Consider the following 27,120-nt stretch of genomic DNA (forward strand, 5'->3'; position numbering starts at 1 on the left):
TGCTGGGAATACAGATTTGCACTACCATACCCAGCTAATTACTCTTATGTTTCAGGTCACTCTGGCTGGTGTATGGGTGGAAGATTACAGGGTGATCAGAAAAGGGCCAATTCTGACTTCTCGGATGGCAGATGATGGAAATGTATTAAGTGATCAGACTCCAAGTTATGCTTGTAATTGTGCTTCGTGCCCTCTCTGAAGTGAGGACATTTATCTCATGAGAAACAAAGATGTTAATTTTTGGCACCACCAACCCTACTTTCATCTTGTCAAGGGGTAAAGAAAGAGGGAAAATGTCTGTCATCTTGAAAAGACTCCAGTTTTAGAGATCAAAGTGTCCTTCAGTTGGCCTCCCTTACTTTTCTCTTGTCCTTGGTACACTTTCCCAGCAGAGCATTCTGATTCTCTCCTCAGTGTGTCTACTCCTCAGTGCGCCATTCCCAGGAAGAGACCAAGGTGTTCCTGTGAAAATGCTGTTTCCTAGCCTTGAAGGCACTGGTTTTCTGGAGTCTTCGCTCCTTACAGAAACAAGTTTTTGTGTCAGATCAATTATATTTGAGCCGAGAAACTAAAAAAAGGTCCCGAATATACCCACCACCAGAAGAAAAGTCCCAGTTACACGTGGCGTGAAGGGAGCTGACAAAGTAGCAACATCACACCAAACAGTGGCAGCTAGTAAATTTCCCCCATTCAGCAGCATAGGCAGCTAGGGGCACAGAATTGCTCGGCCAAAACCCCGCCTACTAGCGGGACAGCCAATCAAATCCCAGCAGCGCTGGGGGCGGGGGGGGGGGGGGCGGCTACTGGGACGCTGCACTGGGAGAGCTGGAGCAGGCGCTCGGGAACCGCTGGCGAGGTGAGCTCAGGCGGGACCCGGAGGGGCGCGGGGCTGGGCGCGCGGTCCGGACATCCTGAGGCGGGAGGCCAAGGCAGACCGGGGGCCGCGTGCCGCCTTTTCGTGACCCTGGGACGCCCTGGCCGCCAGCTTCTCTTTGCAGAGCCTTCCGCAGGCCGGACCCCGGCCAGAGGCTCCTCTCAGGCAGCGGGCGTTTCTGAGTAAAGATTAAGAAATTTCAATCTCCATTTCGTTTAAAAGTGCTGATGGTCTCCGGCCTTCCGTAGATGAAGCTGGTAGGTGGATCATGCACTGGTTGGGGGACTGAGCCCCCCAGTTTGACAGTATCCTATCCAGAATGAAGACTTTGAACTCTGATGGTTGAGGGTTTGCTCCAGGAATGTCTTTTATAACATCTCCCAGCTGTACTTTATTCTTTGAAAACTGAAAGAAAAAGAGTGTTGGAAGTCTGTGTGAGGGTTGAATTTTAAATTGCATGCTTATCTGAAGAACTCAGAAATAAGACTGAGTTTAGGTCCTACATTAAAAAAAAAAAAAAATTAAAAGCCCAGCAGTAGTAGTGCACGCCTTTAGTCCCAGCATTTGGGAGGCAAAGGCAGGCCAGCCTGATCTACCGAGTGAGTTCCAGAACAGCAACAGGGCTACACACACACACAAAAAAAACTCATTTTATTTTATTTTAGTTTTTTAAATTTTGTTTTTTTTCGAGACAGGGTTTCTCTGTATAGCCCTGGCTGTCCTGGAACTCACTCTGTAGACCAGGCTGGCCTCGAACTCAGAAATCCACCTGCCTCTGCCTCCCAGAGTGCTGGGATTACAGGCGTGTGCCACCAACCACCTGGCTAAAGAAACTCATTATTGTTGCGCAGTTTTGGATACAGATATTTTTCTATTGAACATTATATAACACCAGTTTTCCTTCTTACATCTGTTACTGGATTTAGGGTGTATTAGCTAATCTCTTGGTGTCTCAGTGTTCTCATTTGTACAACTGGGTGTAAAGATAATATTGCTTGGTAGGATGGCTAAGTAAGGCCACAGAATGTTCAACATAGGATTTTATAAATATTAGCACTCACAATATCCAAGGCAAACAATATTGTACTGGAAAGTTCCCCCCATAATTAATGAAATTTCTATATTACTTCCAAGATTTTTGTAAATTGTTCTTGTTGAACAATTTAAGTTCTTATTGAACCAGAATTCTAGAGCTCATTTTATTGTAATAGATTACATTAGTAAATATACAGAACCATTTCTTCCATTCTACATTCCAGAATAAGATATATTGAAGTCACATGGTAGATAAAGTATTGTCAAGGAGCTTCTGAGAGCTAAAAAACTAAGAAATATATATAGCTAACTATACTTGAACTTTTAGAACTAAGAAACAAATTTTGCTGAAACTTACATGACTCAGAGACATAATTATTGTTACTATTTGATGTATATAAATTATATACATCTGTATAGCTATCATATTTTACTCCATAGGTCTTTGTTATAAACCAACATTGAGGCAGGAGAATTGCTGAGAGTGTGAGGCCACAGATTATGTTTCATGCCACCCTGGGCTACAAAGTGAAATTCCTTCCTCAAAAACAAAATTCACACACAAATCCTGAAAAATGGAATAAAAAGAAAGAATTGTTGTTGGGCTTCACTGTAGAAAAATGGGCAGAGTTGAGGGACTCCGCGAGGGGACTGGTGGCAGCTGATGGTGCGCGTCAGTGAACTGCTGTTCCCATGCCACTCAGAAGGCATGAGGGTGTCAGAGCAAGGTTGGGGTACGGCGGAGGTGGCCGGAGCCCTCCCACGCCTCCTTCAGGGCCAAATGCAGCCTTGTTGATGAGCCGTTGAGAGAGCTGAGCAGGCGAACCATAGGTCAGCCTGTCTTCACCCCTCAGTGACTGTTGGCCACCACCATTGCCAAAGGAGCCGTTGTCTCCGCGTCCCTGCAGTCTGGAGGTTCTCAAAGATAGGCTAAGCATGAGATACCTGTTTGCTTTTTAAAGAGTATAATATTAAGGCTGGAAAGATGGCTCAGCAGTGAAGAGAACTGGCTACTTTTCCAAAGGACCCAGGTTCAAATCTCAGCATTCACATGGCAGTTCCAGAACATGACACCCTCACACAGATATAGAGGCAGAACACCAATGTAGATAAAATTTTTAAAAAATATTATTTGTGCACATGCATGTGTGTGTATGTGTGTGTGTGTGTGTGTGTGTTTATATGTATGTGCATGCCTGAGGATAACAAAACAAAGTGGCAAATCCCTGCCGTTGGAGTTACAGACATTGGTGAATCACCTTACATGGGTGCTGGGAGCTGAATTCTGATCCTATGCAAGAATAGCAAGTGCTCAGCTGGGCAGTGGTGGCGCACGCCTGTAATCCCAGCACTCTGGGAGGCAGAGGCAGGCGAATTTCTGAGTTCGAGGCCAGCCTGGTCTACATAGTGAGTTCCAGGACAGCCAGGGCTACACAGAGAAACCCTGTCTCGAAAAAACCAAATCCAAAAAAACCCAAAAAAGCAAACAAACAAAAAGAATAGCAAGTGCTGAGCTGCCTGTCCAGTACCTTTGCTTGTGTTGCTGCTGTTATTAAAGAAAACATGTTTTACCTGTAGATCTTGGAGTTTTTGGGTGTTAGCATATCAATTAACTACTGAGCAATCTCCCCAGGCTTTAGCTGGAGATCTCTTTTAAAAAATGTAATAATTACAATTTTTAATGTTAGAAACCAAAGTTAGACCCACAGGTGTTTTGCTTGTTTAGAAGTTTTGATTCTTTTGGTCCCTTGTTTTTGAAATATTGTTTGGTATGGTCAGCAGGTTCTGATTGGTTCAAGTGGCTCATGGTTTCTTGTAATTACCAGACCAAGTAGTTGCAGCATGGGGAGGGGGGAGATCATGGCCTGGGACAAGCCTGAGAACGTGCATGGGGAGCCAGGCGTAATGGAGCACACCTTCAATCCCAGCATCCAAGAAGAACAGGAAGATCTCTGTGAGTTCAAGGCCAGCCTGAACTACAAAGCAAGTTCCAAGACAGCTAGGGTTACACAGAGAAATCCAGTCTCACAAAACAAATAAAATAAGAACATGGATGGGACCTCAGAATGTCTGAATTTCACTTAAATCAGCTTTAGAATTGAGTCGCATGTTAAAAAATTATTTCCGAGCTGGGTGGTGGTGGCACATGCCTGTAATCCCAGAACTCTGGGAGGGCAGGGGGATTTCTGAGTTTGAGGCCAGCCTGGTCTACAGAGTGAGTTCCAGGACAGCCAGGGCTATACAGAGAAACCCTGTCTCAAAAAAACCAAACCAAAAAAAAAAAAAATTATTTCTGTTACAGCTCTCTTAAATGTGGATAGGGTATGCTCTTCTATTTTAAGCTATGATAAATATATTTTAAATATATATTGAGATACCCACTACTCAGTAAGGGTAATGACCAAGCCTGCTCAGTCAGTCAGTGGGGTCACCAGGGAGGGAGTGAGGATTGAAGAGAAGAAGACAATTAGACATTATAACATGACTCCAGTCAGTGCTGAGGCTGCATTTAATTTTAACTTATTAGCCATATCAATTGTTACTGAGGTAGATGTGCTTGCTTATTTTTACATTTTTCATACTTTACTGAAATTTGATACAAAGAACATCTGCCTTTTAGAGTTGCTAGGTATTTTGATTTTATAATCGTCTATGCTGAGATCACCTGTTTGCAATGGTACATTGGGAATTCTGTCCTGATCCCAAGACAAAATTCACTGAACAATTTTATTTATTTATTTATTTATTTATTTATTTATTTTTGGTTTATCCACCTGCCTCCAAAATGCTTCCTAGGATAAAAAGGCACTGGCCACAGACTTACTTATGTATATGTGTATTATTTAGAAATGTTCATCTCTAAATAAGTACACATACTTATTTCATATCTATACATATATATGAAGCTTATTTATATATATAAATGACAAACAACGGTTTTAAAAATCAAACATCCTAACATAGTTTGATCTGAAGATATGTTAATTTGATGGTTAATGCCAAGGAATTATAGGAAAATGTGAAAATTCTTCTTTCATCCGGTGGTGGTGGCACATGCCTTTAATCCCAGCACTTGGGAGATTTCTGAGTTCAGGCGGATTTCTGAGTTCGAGGCCAACCTGGTCTACAGAGTGAGTTCCAGGACAGCCAGGGCTATACAGAGAAACACTGTCTCGGAAAACAAAAAAACAAACAAACAAAAAAAGAAAATTCTTCTCTCATAAAGAATAGTTCTTAAAATATGATTGATAGTTTGAAACCTGAGCAAAGGTGTTTCAAACTGTGTTCTCTGGCACTGTGGTATTTTGTCACAGGGATAGAAAGCTGGCTGACACAGCTGCTGCTTAACCCATCGTAGAATCCTTTCTCCTTCTCCCCACTTCTTGTCAATATTTGACAAAATCTTGGATAAATCTACATTTTAATAGATCATAAAACATTGAAGACCTAATCCTACAAAAATAAGATTTATATTTGGTCAGGTGTCCTTTTTTTCTTCTTCCAAGGAGTACGTAAGTGATCTAACATGGAAGTATTCTTTCTGTCTTTTAGACAGATGTCTAGACAGATGTTCATAGTTGCGCTCGTGATGGGCACTCACAGGAATCATTCTCAGCATTGTTATTTTTTATGCGTTATTTTATCCTTCCCCTCTGTGGCTTTGTGTTTTGCTATTTCAGCCTCCAGGTGCTTCACTAAGCCTTTCCTGTGCTCCCCCTCACGTCCCCTGTGTTTTAAGGCTTTGCTTTGCCATCCCCTTTCCTGCGTTAGTGTGAGTCTGTGTTTGGCTTTGCCACTGGGGTGCCTGAGTGCCCCTGGGTCACTGCTTAGGGAGGCAAAAGGAGGGAGGAACGCTATGCTTTGCTTATCTCTATAAAAGAAAGCTGGATAAAAGCCACGATCTCTGAGCTGGACGTTGTGGGACTGCATCATTTCCATAGAGACATGTCTCTAGCTTCTGATCCAGGATGGTGCATGGGTTATGCAGATTTAGAAATGTTCATCTCTAAGATACAGAGATGGGATGGGATCCCAAGACAGATGCCCAGCAGCAGCTGTAGAGACGACACCAGCCTGTTTGCTATTCCTGGAGGGCAAAGGTGGTGGTGGCACTTGGGAGACAGGGGCTGATGATAGAGAAGGGTGGAGAAAATGGGGCCACATAGGATAGCTGGCCTAGTCTGCTTTTCTGTTGTAATAAAACTAACCAAGAGCTTGGAGAAGGGAAGGATTTACTTGGCTTACATGTTGTAGTCTGTAAGGACTGGTAACAGCTCAGGACCTCCAAGACCAAGTTCTCAGCACTCTTAAATTAATTAAATTGAGAGAGAGAGAAAGAGAGAGAGAGAGAGAGAGAGAGAGAGAGAGAGAGAGAGAGAGAGAGGGAGGGAGGAGTAGGGAGAAGAGAAAGGGCACATGGGAGAGGAGACAGGATATTTGTCCTGGAGGGGAACAAAAGACTGCTTCTGGATAGAGACAGATAAGACAGATGTGACTCATAGGAAAATGGTGGTTTATAAAGGTAAACGGGAAACCCTGTGCTTGTTGCCGTTTGTTTTCTTTTTGTTTGATTGTTTCTTTTTTGTTTGGTTGGTTTTTTTTGTTGTTGTTGTTTTTTGTTTTTTTTTTTTGAGACAGGGTGTCTCTGGAGCTCTGGAGCTCTGTAGATCAGGCTGGTCTCAAACTCACAGATATCTGCCTGCCTCTGCCTCCCAAATGCCGAGATTAAAAGCATGGGCCAGCACCACCAGACAGAGGTGTTTAATTTTAACTGAGCATGTTGACTGGGTGAGCCAAGGGGGGGCTCTTGATTGCTGGACTTCAGTACTTTGATTGCCTGACCTTGGTAGTCAGTCTCGGGAGGAGGAAGTAACCATATAAGGAAATAGACTTTGTGGGCTGGCTTCAGAAATGTAATCTAAGGGTTTTTAGCAAGGCAGAGGGACTGGGGTAGAAGGGCAAGGTTTGTTACTGTGCATGTGCCATTAGAGTCCCTTCACAGTCTGTCAGAGGAAGTAGGTCAGGAACAGAGGCAGTGGAAGCCTGGAGCCAGGAACTGTAGCAGAGACTGGAGGGAGGCAGTTTCCTGGTTTGCTTCCTCTGGCTTACTCGGTGGCATTTCTTTTTCTTTTCCTTTTTCTTTTTTCCTTTTCCTTTTTCTTTTTTCCTTTTCCTTTTTCTTTTTTCCCTTTCTTTCTTCTTTGTTTTGCTTTTTCAAAACAGAGTCTCTCTGTAGAGCCCTGGCTTCTCTACAGACCAGGCTGGCCTAGAACTCAGAGATCGCCTGCCTCTGCCTCCCAAGTGCTGGGATTAAAAGCGTGCACCAGATCACCTAGCAGTTACCTTTCTTACACAGCCTCTGCCTACCGGCATAGGGGTGATGCTGCTCACAGTGGACTGACAGTAGCAATTAGCAATGAAGAAAATGTACTACAACATGGCCAAGGCAAATCTGATCTGGGGACCTCAGTTGATGTTTCTATTCTAAGGCATATTCTCCAAATTGCAACATTTCCTCCAAGAGGGAACAAAAAGGGTCACAAGGCAAAAAAATTGTTAACAATGTGGGAAAAAACAGGAACTTTGAAATATTCTTGAGGGCCCCTACCCAGCAGTAAAAAAAAAAAAAAAAAAAAAAAAAAGAAAATAGTTAGTGATCAGCCACACTGCAAAAAGAAATTCTTAACTGGACTCATGGTCCGCTGCACGCTGCGTGTGTCAGGAGGCTGCACCTATGCTGCTGAATACTTCTGTTCCTCGTAATTAACACCTTGCTCATATTCCTGCTAATAAGCTTTTTGTCTGTTTGGGATTTTTGTTTGTTTGTTTGTTTTTTGTTTTTTGTATTTGTTTTTTTCGAGACAGGGTTTCTCTGTATAGCCCTGGCTGTCCTGGAACTCACTCTGTAGACCAGGCTGGCCTCGAACTCAGAAATCCACCTGCCGCTGCCTCCCAGAGTGCTGGAATTACAGGCGTGCACCACCACCACCACCACCCGGCGATAGTGAGCTTTAAGTGACCCAGTTAAATACTTGCTGGGTCACTGAATTGGACTTTGGTACCCTCATACTTTGGTGTGTCCAGGGCTCCCTTTGGGGGTGTAGATGTCTGTATGTCATACCTATCTACGTATCACACAACAGTTTCCTCTTCCTAGCTACAGTGTTGACATCTAAAGCCAAGTGTGAAAAACAGTATCCATACAGTTTGCACCCCAAGATCCTGAACCTCTCTCTGTCTTCTCAGACACTGACTGAAGAGACCAAGATGAATGCTGAGGTGAGTTGCTTGCGGGGGCAGTAAGGGATCCTTTGCTGCACTTTCCCTCTCAAGATTTTTCAAAAACATTGCCCCTAAGCAACCTACTTACTCATGGCTGTGGGTGACAGAGGAAAAATTATCTCCCTTGAGTTTTATCTCTGCCTGCTATGGGCCACTCGCTGCCTCTCTGTCTCCCTCTCAGATCCTAGCCATGGAGTGAGGGCTCTGCCCCTCCCACACACCCCAAAGATAGTTTTTTGGGTTGTTTTTTTTTTTTTTTTTTTCGAGATTGGGTTTCTCTGTATAACCCTGGCTGTCCTGGAAACTCACTCTGTAGACCAGGCTGGCCTCGAACTCAGAAATCCCCCTGCCTCTGCCTCCCAAATGCTGGGATTAAAGGTGTGCCCCACCACTGCCCTGCCCCCAAAGAGATTAGAAACATTAGCGCAGACAAGTAAACTTTTTTTCCCTCTAGGTTACTGATGTGCACATGGCTCTGGGAGATAGAGGAGGTGCTAGGACCTCCTGGGCTCTTATCTGTGTTCTCCTCCCTTAAGTTAGTCCATGCTGAACGAGCAGGGTTCATATATGTTGATTATTTCAAATGTTTGCTATAATCACAAAAAAGCTAAATTACTGTTGGGCATATTCTTCTGGAAGTTTCTCCACAGTACGGCATTCTGCTCCGGCCACTTCTTGTTTTCCTGTGACTTCCTGGGCGATCTACTCTAGCCAGCAAGCAGGGGCTCATCTGCCCCCACAGCTGTGGTGATCGGGTGGATCTGTCTGAACAGGTCTTTCTTCTCCACTGCAGACCATGCAGTAATATTTACCCTAGTTGGAAGGTCCTAGTTGGGCTCCAGACTCCTTGCAGCCTAAGATGGGCTTACATGCTGGGAATCCATCTACTTCCTTACCTTAGGTATTAAGATTTACACCACATAACGAAGGGGGCTCCAGACCTGGCTTGTGGCTAGAACGCAAATTCAGGGTTGTTTTTTGGTTTTTTTTTTGTTTTTTTGTTTTTTTTTGTTTTTCTCATCCAAATTATTTTTATTTTAATTTTTTGCAATTTATTTATTTTTTAAGATTTATTTATTTTATGTATATGAGTACACCATTACTCTATTCAGATACACCAGAAGAGGGTATTAGATCCCATTACAGATGGTTGTGAGCCACCATGTGGTTGCTGGGAATTGAGCTCAGGACCTCTGGAAGAGCATGGAAGAGCGGTTGGTACCCCTTTTTTTTTTTTTTTTTTTTTTTTTTTTTTTTTTTGAGTCAGGGTTTCTCTGTATAGCTGTCCTGGAACTCACTCTGTAGACCAGGCTGGCCTTGAACTCAGAAATCCGCCTGCCTCTGCTTCCCAGAGTGCTGGGATTATAGGCGTGTGCCACCACTGCCTGGCTGGGTTGGTGCTCTTAACAGCTGAGCCATCTCTCAGCCCAATTTAATTTTTTAATTAAAATATAATTGCATCATTTTGCCCTCCAACCTGTCTCTCATCCCTCCATTATTGCCTTTCAAATTCATAGTCTCTCTTTTTTTAAAGATTTTATTTATTTATTATATGTAAGTACACTGTAGCTGTCTTCAGACACAGATGAGGGAGTCTGATCTCATTATGGATGGTTGTGAGCCACCATGTGGTTGCTGGGATTTGAACTCAGGACCTTTGGAAGAGCAGAGTCAGTGCTCTTAACCTCTAAGCCATCTCTCCAGCCCTCTCTTTTTCATTAATTACAATTATTACATATATGTGCACATAAATATAACTGGGTTTAGTGAGCATGGCAGTAACTTTTGTATTTAGGTTATAATGTATTATAGTTGTATAGATTTTTCCACTATAATTTATTAGTATCTGTCCTCTAGCATTATATTTAAAGATACTGTTTAAGATACCTAGGAGAGGAACTCAGCCATGGTAAGAACTTAAAATAACCTGGGTCTTGAGACTGAATAAAGAGATGTTTTTCTATGCATCCTGGTCTGTCAGCCTCATATGACTCCCAACTGATTAGAGCCCTTGTCTCTAGAGCCTGGGGTCAGGTAGGGTGGAGGTACCATATCAGGTTGGGTGTGACTTATAGCAGAAAATTCCTAAGTCTATGGAAAAGTGGTTGTACATAGAGCCAAATGGGCAGGGGTGGGTGGGTGTCTTCAACACAGAGAGATGGGCGAAGCCCTTTCCCAATATGCTTTGGGTCTGGTTCTCTGGTGTCTGAGACCCTGTTTCTAGGGTAGTCTTACCCCAACTCTCATATATCTGGGGTTGCCAGATTTCCTTCCTTGCCAGAATCTGACCTGGTCCTCTGTTTTTGTGTACTCCATTACATAGCTGGGCTGTTTTCAGACTCTACCTTGGTCTTTGATATTTCAGCTAAAGAGGAAATTTGGTGTGGTAGTGGTTGGTGTTGGCAGAGCTGGCTCTGTGAGGATAAGGGACTTGAAGGATCCACGCTCTTCAGCATTCCTAAACCTGATTGGATTTGTGTCCAGGTAAGGCCCACTTGGTTTGTGCTCTAGGACTTGTGGGAATCACAATGAGTGGTAATACCACAGGGCATTGATATTTTCTCAACCCAGAGTAAGGGAAAGCCAGTGTCTCCAGAGAACCAGGCACAGTGGTCCCTAGGAACGCTCTAGTTTGGGGAGGACTGGGAGCTGAGGTCAGGGGCCTACTGCTGCATGTCCAGGGAGTGAGGCCCAGTGCCGACCTCACGCTGAGCATTGAATGAGCATGGTGTTTACTACAGAATGCACACAGTGAGCAGATGGCGTGCTGGGCCTGGAGGAAGTCCAGGTGTGTCATTTAGCCATTCTGTCATTCAAAACTGTCATCCCTGGATCCATTATATTACCATTATATTACCATTCTCAGCACTATTTCCAACTCCAGTTCAAGATAAGAACACGGAGACAGAAAGATGCAATGATCTTGTTGAGGTCTGAACAGATGAAAAACCCAAGAATTACATTTAGAAATGAGTGTTTGAGTCTAACACTATGTGTTCTTTTCGGGTTGCGATTGACCTGAACTTTTTTTTTTTAATTTTAAAGTTAATATTCAAATTATTAGGTCTCACTATGATATCTTTTAAGTAAAGTTTGTTTTACTTGCTTTCCCCCCTCAGCTCCCCACCTCCGTGTACCTGGTGTACCTGCTCCAAGGCCCTCCAGGCTTTAATGGCACTTTCCTTTTAAAAAAAAGATTTTATTTATTTATTTATTTATTTATTTATTTACTTCATGTGTGTGAGTACACTGTAGCTGTCTTCAGACACACCAGAAGAGGGCATCAGATCTCATTACAGATGGTTGTGAGCCACCATGTGGTTGCTGGGATTTGAACTCAGGTCCTCTGGACAAGCAGTCAGAGCGCTTAACTGCTGAGCCATCTCTCCGGCCCATGACACTTTTCTGAATGGATTTTTTTTTTCACTATAACTGAATGGAAACTATATTTATTTCTCTTCCTTCCTTGCTTCATGGTCAGGTCTGCTCCTACCCTAGTCACCAGCTAAGCATCTGCAACGTCAGAGTAATTGTTTAGTAGACACAGGTATTGGGGGAGTATGATGGGGTGGCCGTGACAGTTCAGTCAAATAGATCTCTGTTTCCAGTTGCTCCAGAAGAACATCAGATAATTTTTTTTTTTGAGACAGCATTTTTCTATGTAGTCCTGGCTATCCTGAAACTCACTATGTAGGCCAGTCTGGCCTTGAACTTACAGAGATCCACCTGCTTCTTCCTCCTGAGTGCTGAGATTTAAGGCGTGTGCCACCATGCCCAGGCAGATAAATATTTTCACAAATCATAAATAGCCACTGGTGGTGATTCATATCTAATACACAGGACCACATTCTCCCAGTCTGACTGACTCACTTGAGTTGGCCCCTGCTTCCAGGCATCAGAGAAAACTATGCGCTAGAATCTTAGTCCTTTCTTCTCTGTCAGATTCCAGGTAGGCAGGTTGGGGCTGCATGCGACAGGGAAACCATGATTGTTATTAGCCAACACACCTCAGTGGACAGGTGCCTAAAGATGGAATCAAATATAATGTGCCCACAAGATTGAAGCAGGAGTATCTTTTCACTAAGCCCTCATCAGCTACCACAGTATGTGCCTTGAGATCTCCTCAATCCCCTAGATCCTGTGGGAAGACGGCCTGCTCGCAGCCCCACTTTACTGCCTCCTGCTATTACTATGCTCTTGCCTGTGACCTCCTTGCTGGGTTCTCTCTTCCCTAGAAAGCCTGTCTTGAAAACCCTAGACTAGATGTGTTCCTCGGCTTCCCCAGTCTGCCGTCCATGATCCTGAGTAATTCCCACTTAGTCTTTTTGTTGTTGGTGGTGGTGCTACATATACATATGTGTGCCTCCATGCCTTTGTCAGAACGTGAGCTCATTCTTCATGTGTTCTCCCCCAGAGCAGCACACACACAGTAAGCAAACAATAGGTGTTGGTCAGATCTAGCAGTGTGCAGTGGGTAGCTTGCAGATTCAGCTTGGCTGAAGCTGCTGTTGGTTGTCCAGTGTTGCTCTGAGGTACATCCTTCCAGGACCACTCAGTCCTTACAGTTTTTGCACTGGGGCCTGGTGTTGTTACTTTGTTTCCAACCCAATTACCAAGTAAAAGAAATCTCAGCTCGATGAGTAACAATACAAGTTATGAGTCTAGATTGGACAGATCTCCCACTACACTACTCTATCCCATCTATCTTATCCCTTCCTTTCGATCCTCCGTAGCTCCTCCCTCTCCCCACCCACTCCCAACCCTGTGATCCTTTTCTCCTCCCCCAAACTCAGCTCCTCCCCCTTCCTCCTGCCCAATCATTGGCTCAAGCCTTTATTTGAAAAGTTAAGGTGGGGAGAAGATTAACAAGGCAACTCCTCATCTGCAACCCCTCTGAGGAATGGAATTAGCATCAAAATACAAGCCAGGGGCTATCTATCCACCACAGCCTGGTACAGAACAGCCTGGCTCTGGCTCTTTTACTGCCATACTACCATACTGTGTTCTCTGTCATAGTGATAATACCCTAGCTTTCTTTCCCTCCTGGCCCCACTGCTCAGCTGTGGCAGTTATGGCCTCTCTGGGCTATTGAAATAGAGGCAGGGATGCCTGCTTTTCTCCTGATGGTCACCAAGCCTTGAAGTCTGTGAAAGAGCGTGGAGTATATGGTGGCTTGTATCAGGGTGGTGTGAGAGTGAGGTTTGGCTTGGTGTGGCAGTCACAGTATTTCATCAGGAGCTCAGTAGGAAATGACCACAAAGATCCTTTTGTGTGAAGTGCAATGATCTGGTTCTTTTTATTTTAGAGAAGTAACTTGGAAGACTTCTGGTTTCTCCAGGGCATTGTGGTCATGGTGGCTTCTGTTCCAGGTCTCCTGAATTCAACCCCAGTGCTGCTTGCTTTCCTTCCTCTACAATGGAAAACACCCAGGAAATAGAAAGGAGAAAACTAATTTCTTACTTTCCAAAAGCTATCTCTGGGCATTGTTGGGAGGGAGCCTTGGCTCTGTCTGATTTTAAGCCTGCTTGTTATTTCTGAAACAGACGAGAACTTGGGAGCCTTGATGAGGTAGGGCAGATTTCTTTGGAAGATGCTCTCTGCAGCCAAGAGATTGACGTTGCCTATATTTGCAGTGAGAGTTCCAGCCACGAAGACTATATAAGGTAGGCTTCTTGATGCAGATAGGCTTTGCCTTACACGTGCAAGCTAAAACTATGCAAATGGGACCTAGTGGTCAACACAGAAAATTCTGGTTGTCCTGGGACCTTTTTTTAAAAAAAAGATTTATTTATTTATGTATATGAATACACTGTAGCTGTACTGATGGTTGTGAGCCATCATGTAGTTGATGGGAATTTGAATTCAAGACCTCTGCTGGCTCCGGTTGGCCCCTGCTCATATTATTATATCTAAGTACACTGTATCTGTCTTCAGACACACCAGAGGAGGGTGTCAGATCTCTTTTACAGATCTGTAATGTAGCTCACGACCATCTGTAATGGGATCTGATACCCTCTTCTTGTGTGTCTGAAGATAGTGACAGTGTATTCACAAAAAATTACCATCAGGAACTATACTATACTTAAAAAAAAAATTACTGCCAGGCAGTGGTGGCGCACGCCTGTAATCCCAGCACTCTGGGAGGCAGAGGCAGGTGGATTTCGAGGCCAGCCTGGTCTACAGAGTGAGTTCCAGGACAGCCAGGGCTATACAGAGAAACCCTGTCTCGAAAAAACCAAATCCAAAAAACCCAAAATAAAAAAAAAAAAATTACTATCAGGAGCCGGACGTGGTTATGCACATCTTTAATCTCAGCACTCAGAAGGCAGAAACAAGCAGAGCCGTGAGTTCCAGGGCAGCCAGAGTTACACAGTGAAAACCTATGAAATAAACCTTTCCTCCCAAAGTTGCTTTTGATTGTAGTGTTTATCCCAGTGATAGAAAGCAAACTAGAGTTTGATTATTGATGAACAGTGAAATGATCTAATAACTGGACAAGTTTGGTGTAGACCATTATTTTGTAAAGGCACTAGCTCCTGCCTGTTTGTTGCACGCTCACACGGACTCTTATGCATTTGCAGACTTGTGTTCCTACAGGGCATTTGAGTATTTATTTAAAGTGTCCTTTCCCTGTGTTTCTGTTTTCAAAGGCAGTTTCTTCAGGCTGGCAAGCATGTCCTTGTGGAATACCCCATGGCATTGTCATTTGCCGCAGCCCAGGAGCTGTGGGAGCTGGCTACACAGAAAGGTGATGTATTCTCTGACCCTGGAACACAGACCTTGTGCCACATCTCTACCTCCTAAGTTTCTAGGATGCCTTTACTCTGCAGTTCCAGTAAGTTGCCTTATGCGCATCTGCTTTGGTACTAAATCTCTCATCTCCTTCCTGCCCCAGGCTGTGGATGCATAGGGAGGTGTCTGGATGAGAAAAATGTAGAGGAGCTTGTGGACTCTTGGCTTTGTTCTAATGAAACAGTGGATTGGTTTCTACATGTTGCAGTGCACGATGTTGATATTTTAGTTGTACCTCAGGTACTGTTGGGTTTTTGTTTTCTTGTTTTTCACAAAATCTCAATCATTGGATCTTATCAATGAAGACTTGGAAGCTAGGTGCTGGGTTGACAGCGTGCTAGTTCAGAGAGGTAGAGAAAGCACCCAGCTGACCTTCCTTCTCAGCTGACATCCCAGAATGAATCCCCTCTCTCTAAATAGCTTCTTCAAACTGAATGTCAGGGTTCACAGTGTGATCAAATGTCTTGCAACAGCTTACTAATGGAAAAATTCCCAAATCAATGTACTTGGTTGTCTTATATGTATACTTGTTACACTAATTTAATAAGTATTAAAGGTTCACCGTATGCTAGGAAACTCTTAAACACACTATGTTTAGTTCTTATAAAAAGTTTGGGAATTAGAGATCTTTGTTTGCTGAGATTGTTAATATATGAAAAAAAGAGATTTACTTAACTCATACCTCATACTACTGGTTGGAAGTCCAGAGTTGAACAGCTGTATCCATTTGGTATCTGAGAATTTCTTGTTCTCCATGTAGCAGGACTAAGAGCAGTTTGGAGAGACCCAAAATCCTGATAATCTATTCCACTCTAAGGCTCTCCTCTGAGTTTTCTAATTGGTTTTTACGTTTTTCAATTCTATCTTCATGTTAGCCTGAGTTCTCTTCAGTATTCCTGTCTCTTTACTGAATTCCATTTTCAAATCCCTAATTGTTCTTGTCATTTTGTTCAGCCTTATGTCTGTGTTTTCACTCGGGTGTCTATTGCAAGTCTCTTCAAGTTCACTGACCTCTTTGCTTAAATCTTCTTTTTTTTTTATTTGTTTTTATTTTATGTCATTGGTGTTTGCCTGCATGTATGTCCGTGTGAGGGTGTCAGATTCCCCAGAACTAATGTTACGTCTAGATGGTTGCGAGCTGCCATGTGGGTGAGAATTGAACTCAGGTCCTCTGGAAGAGCAGCCAGTGCTCTTAACCACTGAGCCATCTCTCCAGCCCTGCTTAGGTCTTCTTTAGAGTCAGTCCACTGTGTAAGTGTAATTGTTCTTTTTAATCTGTGTCCTGTGGCTGCAGAGATGCTCAGCAGTCACCAGAAATGGTTGCTCGTCCTTAGGCTTCGGTTTGATTCCCAGCACCTGTGTGGCACTCATTACCATCTGTAAATCCAGTCACAGGGCTTTTGATATCCTCTTCTGACCTCCACACATGTGCTACAGACAAAACACACATGCACTCAAAACACCCGTACACATAAAATAAAAATAAAGGTAAAAAAAAAAAATTAACTCAGTGTCCTGGGATTCATTCAAGTCATTCTCAGCAGAGAAAACTTCTGTAGAACTGCTGGCTTTTTAGGGGAGGACTTACTGTCTTAGCCTTTCATATTCTGGTTCTTCCAGTGAGACCTGGGCATGTGGACTGTGTGACTAGTATGAGATTCAAGGCTGCCTCTGTTGAATGAAAGTATGTTTATATCAGGTATGAGGAAGTTGGTTGATCCGTCACTGGTTTTGGATGGGATGAATGGGATAGTTACAATTCAGTGGTAAGCAAGAAAGCAATCAAGTAGTATATATTGGCTGGGTCCATTCAGCCTGGTATGCGAGATGTCCTACCCAAGCTATGCCTGGCAGTGAGGAGAGCATGGCCAGGAAAGGATCTTGACCACTAAACAGGGTAGCTAGACTGGCAGATAGTCTATGCCACCAAAGCTAGGCTTGCAGGTTGGATATGGTGCAGGCAGGTTAGGTTCCAAGGACTCACTGAGCTGATATCTTAGTCAGGGTTTCTATTCCTGCACAAACATCATGACCAAGAAGCAAGTTGGGGAGGAAAGGGTTTATTGAGCTTACACTTCCACGTTGCAGTTTATCACTAAAGGAAGTCAGGACTGGAACTCAAGCAGGTCAGGAAGCAGGAGCTGATGCAGAGGCCATGGAGGGATGTTTCTTACTGGCTTGCTTCCCCTGGCTTGCTCAGCCTGCTCTCTTATAGACCCCAAGAATACCAGCCCAGAGATGGTACCACCCACAAGGGGCCCTCCCCACTTGATCACTAATTGAGATAATGCCCCACAGCTGGATCTCATGGAGGCACTTCCCCAACTGAAGCTCCCTTCTCTGTGATAACTCCAGCCTGTATCAAGTTGACACACAAAACTAGCCAGTATAGCTGAGTTGGTGCACAGTTGTGTGACCTGGTTTAGAACTGGGGATTAGGGAGAGAGCAGGCAGGCAGGCTAGGGTCCAGGGAACGTTCCAGGCCAGAGTACAGAATATGTGACCCAAGCTAGGCCAGGCTGGATACAGCATGGACAGGATAGGGTCTGTTGGACTAACCAGGCTGGACTAGTGGACAGGACGTGGGACTGAGGCTATGCCGTAAGCTGGGGATGGCTCAGTTCAAGAGACTCACCAGATGGGGCTGGTACACCGGATGTCCCTTCTTCTTTTAAATCTGTACTCAGTGACCGGCTTCTCCTGTCTCCCTCTCCCACCTTCTGTAAGATCAGCTTCTTACCTTCTACATGGTGAATGGCATCTCCATTTTTCTTTCTGCACCGGCTCATTTTAGTTTCGCTTAGTGTAATACTCGCTAGGCCTCACACACTGGTGGGGACTGCAGAACCTCAGCCTCACTGTGGAAGAACAGTGTTCTGTTGTGAGCAAGCTCTGCAGTCTATTTGTTCTGAGCCTGTAGATTGACCCTTTGAAATAGATCTGAGAGGAACAAGGGCGTGCAGATGTCTCTTTGACAATCCAAACCATTTCTGTGGTTTACACAAGTAGTAGTGGAATTGGTAGGTCATGTTAGGTCTATTCTGACCCCTGTGAGGGACTTCCATGGTGTTTTTCAAAATGACAGGACATTAGGAGCCATACTAGCAATGCAAGGGTTACCTTTCCTTCTGCCCACATCCATGCCAGCATCTTTTTTTTGCCATATTTTTGTTTTGTTTTGTTTTTTGTTTTTCGAGACAGGGTTTCTCTTTGTAGCCCTGGCTGTCCTGGAACTCACTCTGTAGACCAGGCTGACCTCAAACTCAGAAATCTGCCTGCCTCTGCCTCCCAAGTGCTGGGATTAAAGGCATACGCCACCACTGCCTGGCTTGGCCATGTTTTTATAATAGCCATTCTAAATAGAATGAGGTGATATTTCATTTGTGGCTTGTATTTCAATTTCTTTAATGATAAATGTTGAACATTTTTTTCCTGTAGCTGCTGGCCATTTGTATGTCTTCTTTAGAGAAATTTTTATGCATATTGCCTATTTTAAATTTTTATTATCATTACTTTTCCTGGTGTGTGTGTGTGTGTGTGTGTGTTTGGTTAAAAATGTGCTTGCTCAGCTTCCTGTTTTGCTGCCATGCCTGATGCCTGTAGACTATTGCTATGCCTGCTGCTGTGCCTGCTGCTGTGCCCGCTGCCTGCTGCCCGCTGCTATGCCCGCTGCTGTGCCTGCTGCTGTGCCTGCTGCCTGCTGCCTGCTGCTGTGCCTGCTGCTGTGCCCGCTGCTGTGCCTGCTGCTGTGCCCGCTGCCTGCTGCCTGCTGCTGTGCCTGTGGCCTATGCCATGCCTGATGCCTGTAGACTATTGCTATGCCTGCTGCTGTGACTGCTGCTGTGCCCGCTGCTGTGCCTGCTGCCTGCTGCTGTGCCTGCGGCCTATGCCATGCCTGCTGCCTGCCACCATGCCTCCTACTGTGATGGAATCTTAAATTCTTGCTAAGTTATTTTTGGTGATTGTATTTTTTCACAGCAACAGAACAAGTGTTCTCAAGCATTTACCATATGTTTCATGTATTGCCTCCTAATTTTCAAGCATATAATTATTTAATAATATATTGAGTCAATTTTGAAAGTGCGTAGTATAGCATTTGCATGTGATCCTCCACTTTTCCAAGTGTCATTTAGTGAAGAAATCGCTCTTTCATTTTATATGACAGCGGTGTTCTCGTGTGACACCAAAAGCACAAGGAAAGCGAAAGGGTAAAGCTGGCTAATGCAAGACTTTGATGCCTCAAGGGAAAGGTCGAATAGTGTGGGATAGTGTCTGGACAGCCTCCGCAGGGAAGGTGTATGCAAATGACATCGCAGAGAGAAGCTTGATATTCGGAATGTCTACAGGCGTCCACAACTGACAAACCAAATAGCGTCACTAAAAAAGGGCTCTTTGTAGAAATTCTCATTTTCCAAAGTGGCAAACAAATAAAATGTCACCAGTCCCTAAAGAAATGCTAATGAAAACTCCAAAAGAGACCACATTCACCATGATATCTGCAAGGGGCTCTGACCACCCTGGCCAGCAGCATGATAATTCACAGAAGGTAAGAAGTTGGTTCAGGCCAACATAACAGAGTAGCCAGTTTTGGTTCAGACTTCAGGAGTCTGACCCTGAGTGAGTAGTATATTTTAGGCACATTAAACACAGTATAATTCAGTGAAAAGCTTCCTAGTGATAATTAACTCAATCCCATGTGTATAATAAAGCTTAAAATGGGACTATATCAAAACTCTTTGTAAAGGACATGTGACATCTTCCATAAGATAGTTCCATAAGAACCTTCCTATAAGGTTCTATAGATTGAGTACATGTGACACTTTCTATAAAGATAGGTTCTATAGATTGACAAATTACAATAAGAGTCTGGGCTTAGATCACCAGGTTGTTAACTCTGTCTGCTTCCAGCATTCTGGGCAGACAACATCCCTGGTCCCCTTATCTAAGAGCACAAGAACCTCCATGCATCCCACAGATATTCACCATTAACTAGAAAACAAAGTATTTACAAGGATTTGGAGACGTTAGGAGGCTGTCTATGCACGTTGCTGTCAGGCGTGGTGTATAAGGGCTATACTGTGTCTTGCTCTGGAGAAAGAGTGGCATAACCTGCAAGCAAAGAGGTAGCTGTCCACTGGGTAATGGCCACCTTTTATTCTACGTTGTCACAACAGGGAGAGTCCTGCATGAGGAGCACATCGAACTCTTGATGGAAGAATTCGAATTTCTGAGAAGAGAAGTGGCGGGGAAAGAGCTGTTGAAAGGGTCTCTTCACTTCACAGGTAAGTGTGAGGCAGGGTTGCTGGCCCCAGGGCTTCACATCCTTTCTGGCAGCATAAATCCCAGAGGAGAGCTGCTCCCTGGACAGTCTAAGCAGGCCTCTGCTGAGATGAGCTGGGTTCTTGACCTCACACTGCTTCTGTAGTATCATTTCAGGTTGTTAAGATGGAAAAAGCCAGTAAGCTATTGAAAGGAAAGAACAAGAAACCATTGGAGAGAGTCCTGTGCAGATTAGGAAAGGCGCATAGACTGAAATGCCTCAGCATGACTATATACGTTTAGGGCACAGAGAGAGACTAGATAAAAGGGTCTGGAGAGATGGCCCTGAGGTTAAGAGCACCACTCCCTGGCTCAAGTTTGAGTCTCAGCATCCACATAGTGGATTACGACTGCATAGAACTCCAGTCCCAGGTGATCTGACAATATATATCTTTATGTGCTGCACAGACAGACACCTGCAGGCAAAACACCCATATGCAGAAAATAAAAATGAAGGGAATTTTTTTTTTTGGATTTGGTTTTTTTCAAGACAGGGTTTCTCTGTATAACCCTGGCTGTCCTGGAACTCACTCTGTAGACCAGGCTGGCCTTGAACTCAGAAATCCACCTGCCTCTGCCTCCCAAGTGCTGGGATTAAAGGCGTGTACCACCACTGCCTGGCAGAAGGGAAAATTTTTTTAAAAGAGATTAGATTTAAGGCATAATTCACTGACTGTTTTTAATAAGTATTACTTTTTAATTATCTTCAGAGAATTTCATGCAAGAACAATAAAAACATCTACATTAATAATCTCTCTAGTTAGGACAAAACACCTGTCATAGCAGCTTCAGGACGTGTTCATTCAGCGCTCGCTGTCGAGGGGGATCAGACAGTCCAGCGCTGACAGAGAAGACCCTGAGGCAGGATGCTTACCTGGTCTCCTCAGTCAAGAAGCTGAGTGACGGTACTTAGATCACTTGTCTCTTCTCCACTTTTTATTCAGTCCAGGACTTCAGCCCACTGTGGGCTGAACCACATTTATGATGGTTCTTCTTCAGGTAAAAACTCTCTTAACTCCCTTAAAGACACTCCCAAAAGTGTGACTTTAGGTAATTCCAAATCTAACCAGGCTGACAGGGAAGGTTAACCATCACTCTGGTTTTATCTTTCCTTAATGAGATTGAACCATTTGCTATAACCTAACTTAAAAAGTGACCCTTTCAACAGCAAAGGGGAAGAGGGATGGGGTGAAGAACTTGGAGAGAGGGAACCAGGAAGGGGTGCAACATTTGGAATGTAAGTAAATAAAAATGCAATAAAAAAATCTAAGCTTTAAAAAAAAAAAAAAAAAAGACAGGCAGTGGTGGAACATGCCTTTAATCCTAGCACTTGGGAGGCAGAGGCAGGAGGATTTCTGAGTTCGAGGCCAGTCTGGTCTACAGAGTGAGTTCCAGGACAGCCAGAGCTATACAGAGAAACCCTGTCTGGAAAACAAACAAAAAAAGTGAGAAATCTCAAGGATATTTGTGTCCTGCTCTTTCAGGCACGGGTTTTCTTGTGATATTTAAGCTGGGGCTGGGAGGGGGTTCAAGTTAGACTGCTGGTCTAGCACAAAGGCTCAGTTCTCACCACTGCAGAAATGAGATGAAGCAACTTAATTGGAGATTATTTTTCTTTTTTCTTTTTTTTTTTTATTTAATTGAAATTTTTTTCTTTTTTCTTTTCTTTTTTTTTTTTTGGTCAGGTGTCAGTGTCAAATCTTTTTTTTTTATTCGATATATTTTTATTTACATTTCAAATGATTTCCCCTTTTCTAGCCCCTCCACTCCCCGAAAGTCCCATAAGCCCCCTTCTCTCCCCCTGTCCTCTCACCCACCCCTTCCCACTTCCTCGTTCTGGTTTTGCCCTATACTGCTTCACTGAGTCTTTCCAGAACAAGGGGCCACTCCTCCGTTCTTCTTGTACCTCATTTGAGAGATTATTTTTCTATAGAATACTGTAGGTGAAAACAGTTCAGAAAGGATTGGAAAGTGGCTGTTTGGAGAAGGGAATGTTTTCACACAGCTTACACAGAACTAGTGAAACATTTATCCTCTGCCGCCACCAAATTCCAAGGACATTGGCTACACCAGTCAGTCCTCATGTGTAATCTGGACTTTTATGTCGGTTGCGCGTTAAGTATTAACTGTAGGTAGTTATCTAGATTGTAGGGTCACCTTGGATTGACTCCTCTTTGGTCCCCACTCAAGTGTACCTCCCTACACCAGGGCTTTTATTACAGTAGACCCTTCTGTGTGGAAGGGCATTACTAAGAGGTAAGAGTGTCTTCTGTCCTGAAAATTATGTGAGAGTTTTATATATAATGGTATAACTATTAACTTGAGCAAGAAACTGCAAGAATGTGGTGTGTACTGTTTTAAAAGGAGACTTTTGCTGTTGACATCCTTGTTGTCGTTAGCCTTGTGACATGGGTAAAGACACCACCCTAGACAGGAGAGTAGTTGGACAAAAAGCACCCATGTGGGGCGGAGCAGGGCTGGAATTTCACTCTGTGGCTCAGGCCTCTGGCAGCCGCAGCACATGGAGGCCAGCGAGGAAGGATGGTCCCTGTGCTTTACTGAACTGTCCCTGGCTTTTATTCCTCGCCTGCTATTGTTTTAGAACATGCTCAGCATTTTTTTTTGTTTGTTTTTTTGGGGTTTTTTTTTTTTTTTTTTTTTTTTTGAGACAGGGTTTCTCTGTATAGCCCTGGCTGTCCTGGAACTCACTCTGTAGACCAGGCTGGCCTTGAACTCAGAAATCCGCCTGCCTCTGCCTCCCAGAGTTCTGGGATTACAGGTGTGTGCCACCACCACCCGGCCATGCTCAGCCTTTTAAGTGTGAATGCCAAAGGCAGAAGATAGATTTGGTTACAGTGTCACAGGTAGAAGTCCCTCAAACTTAGGGCATGTTTAAGATTGGGAGGAGAGAGGCAAGTGAGGTGATAGCCACACAGAATTGTCATGCAAGCTCCCACGTGGAGTGTGCTTTCTTGAAAACATTTCGCCTGAGACCAATGTTCTTGCTATGGAATTAGACTAAACACATTCATGTTTTCTTTACTCTTCTGGTTGTCATGGTGACATCATCCTCCTGCTGTCTGCACAGGCAAGACTTACAAGAACCTGAGTCTCAAAGGCTAAAACATCATAGTGCTTCCATTTACCAGATGTCTTTAAATCACGTATTTAAAATATAAGTATGTATACATATTAATATTTATTTTCATATGCATACATAATTGGATTCAGTATATTAGAAATAGAAATCTAAATATTTTTAAAACATTTTTCCAATCTGGAGGGGTGACTGAGCAGTTAAGAATACTGACCACTCTTCCAGAGGTCCTGAGTTGAAGTCTCAGCAATCACGCTGTAGCTTACGACCATCTATAAAGAGATGTGGTGCCCTCTTCTGGCATGCAGGTATACATGCAGACAGCACTCCTACATTTAAAAAAATTTTTTTTTCTTAGAAAAACTGTGCAGTGTATTTTGATCATGTTTCCCCCCTAACTTTTCCCAGTTCCTTCCACCAAATCTATCCAACTCCCTCTCCCTCTCTAAAACAAAGACAGAACAATAACCTTTTTAATTCTCTCTAGTCAGTAGTACTGACTCCTATTGCTTCTTTGCCTTCTTTTACTAACAATATTGAATAAAAAAAGAAAATTTTCAAAAATTTAATTAAAATACTATTTTTTTAAAAAAGAAAAGAGTTTCCATTCACCCACCTTGCTTTCCGCCCTTTCACTGATCACTGTACACACGTGCGCCATGAGGCAGGCTGTCCTGTTCTAGGTTCACTCAGCTGGCCCCTCCCCGCCTTCCCTGGCTGTAATCTTGTGAGACAGCTCCTCTCCCCACTTCTCTCAGCCTTTGTGATATCTTGCAGCTAGCCCTCTGGAAGAAGAGAGATTTGGCTTCCCTGCATTCAGTGGCATTTCTCGCCTGACCTGGCTGGTCTCCCTCTTTGGGGAGCTTTCTCTTATTTCTGCCACCATGGAAGACCGAAAAGAAGATAAGTATATGAAGATGACTGTGCAGCTGGAGACGCAGAACAGAGGGTGAGTTGTGAGGAGCAGTGAGGAGGCTTCTTGCCGTCCTCAGGCGTTTGTCAGGGTAACTCTAAAGAGGGCCTGAAGACCATGGCCAGGCGTTCAGACCCTGACGGGGGGCCTGCTCCTGCCTAGAGAACTACTGTTCATGTTGTCTTTCGTCCTTCGTGCCCTCTGAGGTGTGAAGGGACAATGTAAGTCCAGTTGCCGTTACATAAATAATGGCTTACAGAAATAAAGCAAGTTGCAAGTAATTAAGTTATGTAAGTTATTAACTTAAGCTTTATTATTTACTTATTTTTCTATTTGTCATAGAGATAGGATGTCACTGTGTTGTCCCAGCTAATTCCAAACTCCTAGGCTCAGGCAGTCCCTCTGTCTCCGCCCTCGAGTAGCAGCACACACAAGCATCTGCCATCACCACTTGAATGTTTTTAGGTATGAGAAAACCGAGGTGCAAGAAACACATTGATAATCCACGTTGTCTCAAACTGCAACACCCTGTTATTTGGAAGGTAACAAATAACAGCTGTTTTAAGTAGATAAAACTGCTTCGTTAAATCAAATGTATTTTATCCAGGATTAAAGTAAAGACAGAGACTATGAAGCCCAGGCTGGCCCTCAGCTTGCTGTATAGACGGTGCAGCACACTTCAGACTCACAAGTTTCATGCTTTAGCTAGACTTACCAATACACCCAGCTTGTTCTGTAAACTTTGCAAAATATGCATGGGGTCTACTTTTTGGATAAAGTTTGATCTGGTTTTTGTTACCTTCTGATATTCAGTGACATATCTGCTTGAAATCACAATCAACTAGGCAGTTTTGGGGTTCCCCCCCCCCACCCGAGACAGGGTTTCTCTGTGTAGCCCTGGCTGTCCTGGAACTCACTCTGTAGACCAGGCTGGGTTCAAACTCAAAAATCCGCCTGCCTCTGCCTCCCAAGTGCTGGGATTAAAGGCGTGTGCCACCACCACCCTTCCAGTTTTCTGTTTTCTATGGCTAGATATCATAGCTCTGATCAAAAGACTGATGAATAGATAGGTAGGTAGGTAGATAGATAGATAGATAGATAGATAGATAGATAGATAGATAGGAGGAAACATAGGTAAAGGGATATTTTGGAGAAAGTTGTGAGTCATGTCAAGGAAGGGAATAGACATACTTCCTTTGCTGTCAACAGGAGGGTATTGCTATCCTAATGGCAAATAGATGACATGATAAAATAAATACTCAGCTATAATAAGACCAGAAAACAGTCATTGTAGCCTTTGGGTGGTGTGGTAGTCTGAGCCACCACAGAGAGGCAGTCTTCCAGGGAAGGTGAAGTCACATGAAGTCAGGTGTGAGTACCTACATGTGTTCATATGTGTGCAATTGCACATGTGCACATACATGTGGAACCTGAAGGTTGATGTTGAACGCTGTCTTCTTCCGTGACCAGTCTCTACTTTATTTACTGAGACAGCGTCTTTCCCCAAATCCAGACCTTGCAAATTCCCTGAGCCTGGATGGCCAGCTTTCCTGGAGTCCTGTCTCTGCCTCCTGAGCTCTGGAATTACAAGTGGGCCACTAGGCCAGTACAGCTTCTGTATGGAATCTCAACTCTGGTCTGCGTGCTTGTACAACAAGCACTGCATGAATTTACCATCTCTCCAGCTCCAGCTACCATGATTTTTAACATGAGGAATTTTTTTTTTTTTTTGTCTTTGCAGTCTGTTGTCATGGATTGAAGAGAAAGGGCCCGGCTTAAAAAGAAACAGATATTTAAGCTTCCAATTTGAATCTGGGTCCTTGGAGGAAGTACCAAATGTAGGAGTCAATAAGAACATTTTCCTGAAAGATCAGGATATATTTGTTCAGAAGCTCTTGGGCCAGGTCTCTGCAGAGGACCTGGCTGCTGAGAAGAAGCGTATCATGCACTGCCTGAGGCTGGCCAGCGACATCCAGAAGCTTTGTCACCAGAAGTGAGGAGGGAGCTTCAGATACCTCTGGAACAGGGCCAGGGTTTGGTCCTCTCAACAGTTCGCCTATTGCTCTTACAATTAAATACATTGGCTAAACAGAATGAAAGTCTCTGTGTTGGGGTGATATTTGGTGCTGGGGCCATCCTATGGGAATAAGGAAAGGACCTCTGCGGTCATGGGTCAAAGCTTAGTTTCATTTTGTCTTCCTAGTAGCTTCCCTGTGAGGAGGTTATAGCCAATGCTGTTTTCATTCTTGTGGAACGGCTTGAAGTCATCCAGGCAGGAAAAAAAAAAGTAGATTTAAAGGTCTACCCATGTTCCAAACCACTTACTTTGAGCTGCAATCCATCCTGTAGGAAATGTGTCTGTCCCTCATAGCCATACACTGCTAGTTCCTGGTAATCCTGTCTTACTAACCAGTGAGTAATTTGTATGTTAGTTGAGGGAAGGGGTTTTGGTGGAAGGGTGCCAATGATAAAAAATGACAAGAATGTGAAGAACATGGCTACCCCTGTGCACTGCTGGCAGAAAGATGAGTTTGTGGAAAGTAAGTTTGGGGCAAAGAGACAGACAGTGAAGTAGCTTAGAACAAGCCCTGCCAGGCAGTGGTGGCACATGCCTGTAATCCCAGCACTCTGGGAGGCAGAGGCAGGTGTATTTCTGAGTTCGAGGCCAGCTTGGTCTACAGAGTGAGTTCCAGGACAGCCAGGGGTATACAGAGAAACCCTGTCTCCGGAAAAACAAAACAACAACAACAACAACAAAAAACAAATCCAAGAACAAGCCCTGGCTGGCGTGCTGTAGCAGCTGGGCCT

The 27,120-nt window shown here is 43.9% G+C and overlaps 1 protein-coding gene and 1 long non-coding RNA gene across 8 annotated transcripts; one reads left to right on the top strand and one right to left on the bottom strand.

Annotated features, from left to right (window-relative positions):
* Nucleotides 1–789: 789 nt before the first annotated feature.
* Nucleotides 790–26,411, top strand: Blvra (biliverdin reductase A). 7 transcript variants are annotated; one of them, XM_052183522.1, is made up of 8 exons: nucleotides 790–856; nucleotides 8,067–8,188; nucleotides 10,557–10,675; nucleotides 13,735–13,854; nucleotides 14,842–14,939; nucleotides 20,158–20,265; nucleotides 24,177–24,348; nucleotides 26,054–26,411. In XM_052183522.1, exons 2-8 carry the CDS (start codon nucleotides 8,177–8,179, stop codon nucleotides 26,307–26,309), a joined length of 885 nt encoding a protein of 294 aa, XP_052039482.1. In that variant the 5' UTR covers nucleotides 790–856; nucleotides 8,067–8,176; the 3' UTR covers nucleotides 26,310–26,411. The 7 variants fall into 7 exon arrangements, with proteins under 7 accessions (XP_052039482.1, XP_052039486.1, XP_052039485.1 ...); XM_052183526.1 differs by having other exon boundaries at nucleotides 8,156–8,188; XM_052183525.1 differs by having other exon boundaries at nucleotides 795–856; nucleotides 8,073–8,188.
* LOC127685862 (uncharacterized) lies at nucleotides 20,094–24,083 on the bottom strand. The gene is made up of 3 exons (XR_007977935.1): nucleotides 24,016–24,083; nucleotides 23,614–23,728; nucleotides 20,094–20,446 (listed from the first exon to the last, which is right to left on the bottom strand). It is a non-coding gene; the product is annotated as an uncharacterized LOC127685862 (long non-coding RNA).
* Nucleotides 26,412–27,120: the final 709 nt, after the last annotated feature.

This window comes from Apodemus sylvaticus, chromosome 5 (genome assembly GCF_947179515.1).
Source record: "Apodemus sylvaticus chromosome 5, mApoSyl1.1, whole genome shotgun sequence".
NCBI lineage: Eukaryota > Metazoa > Chordata > Mammalia > Rodentia > Muridae > Apodemus > Apodemus sylvaticus.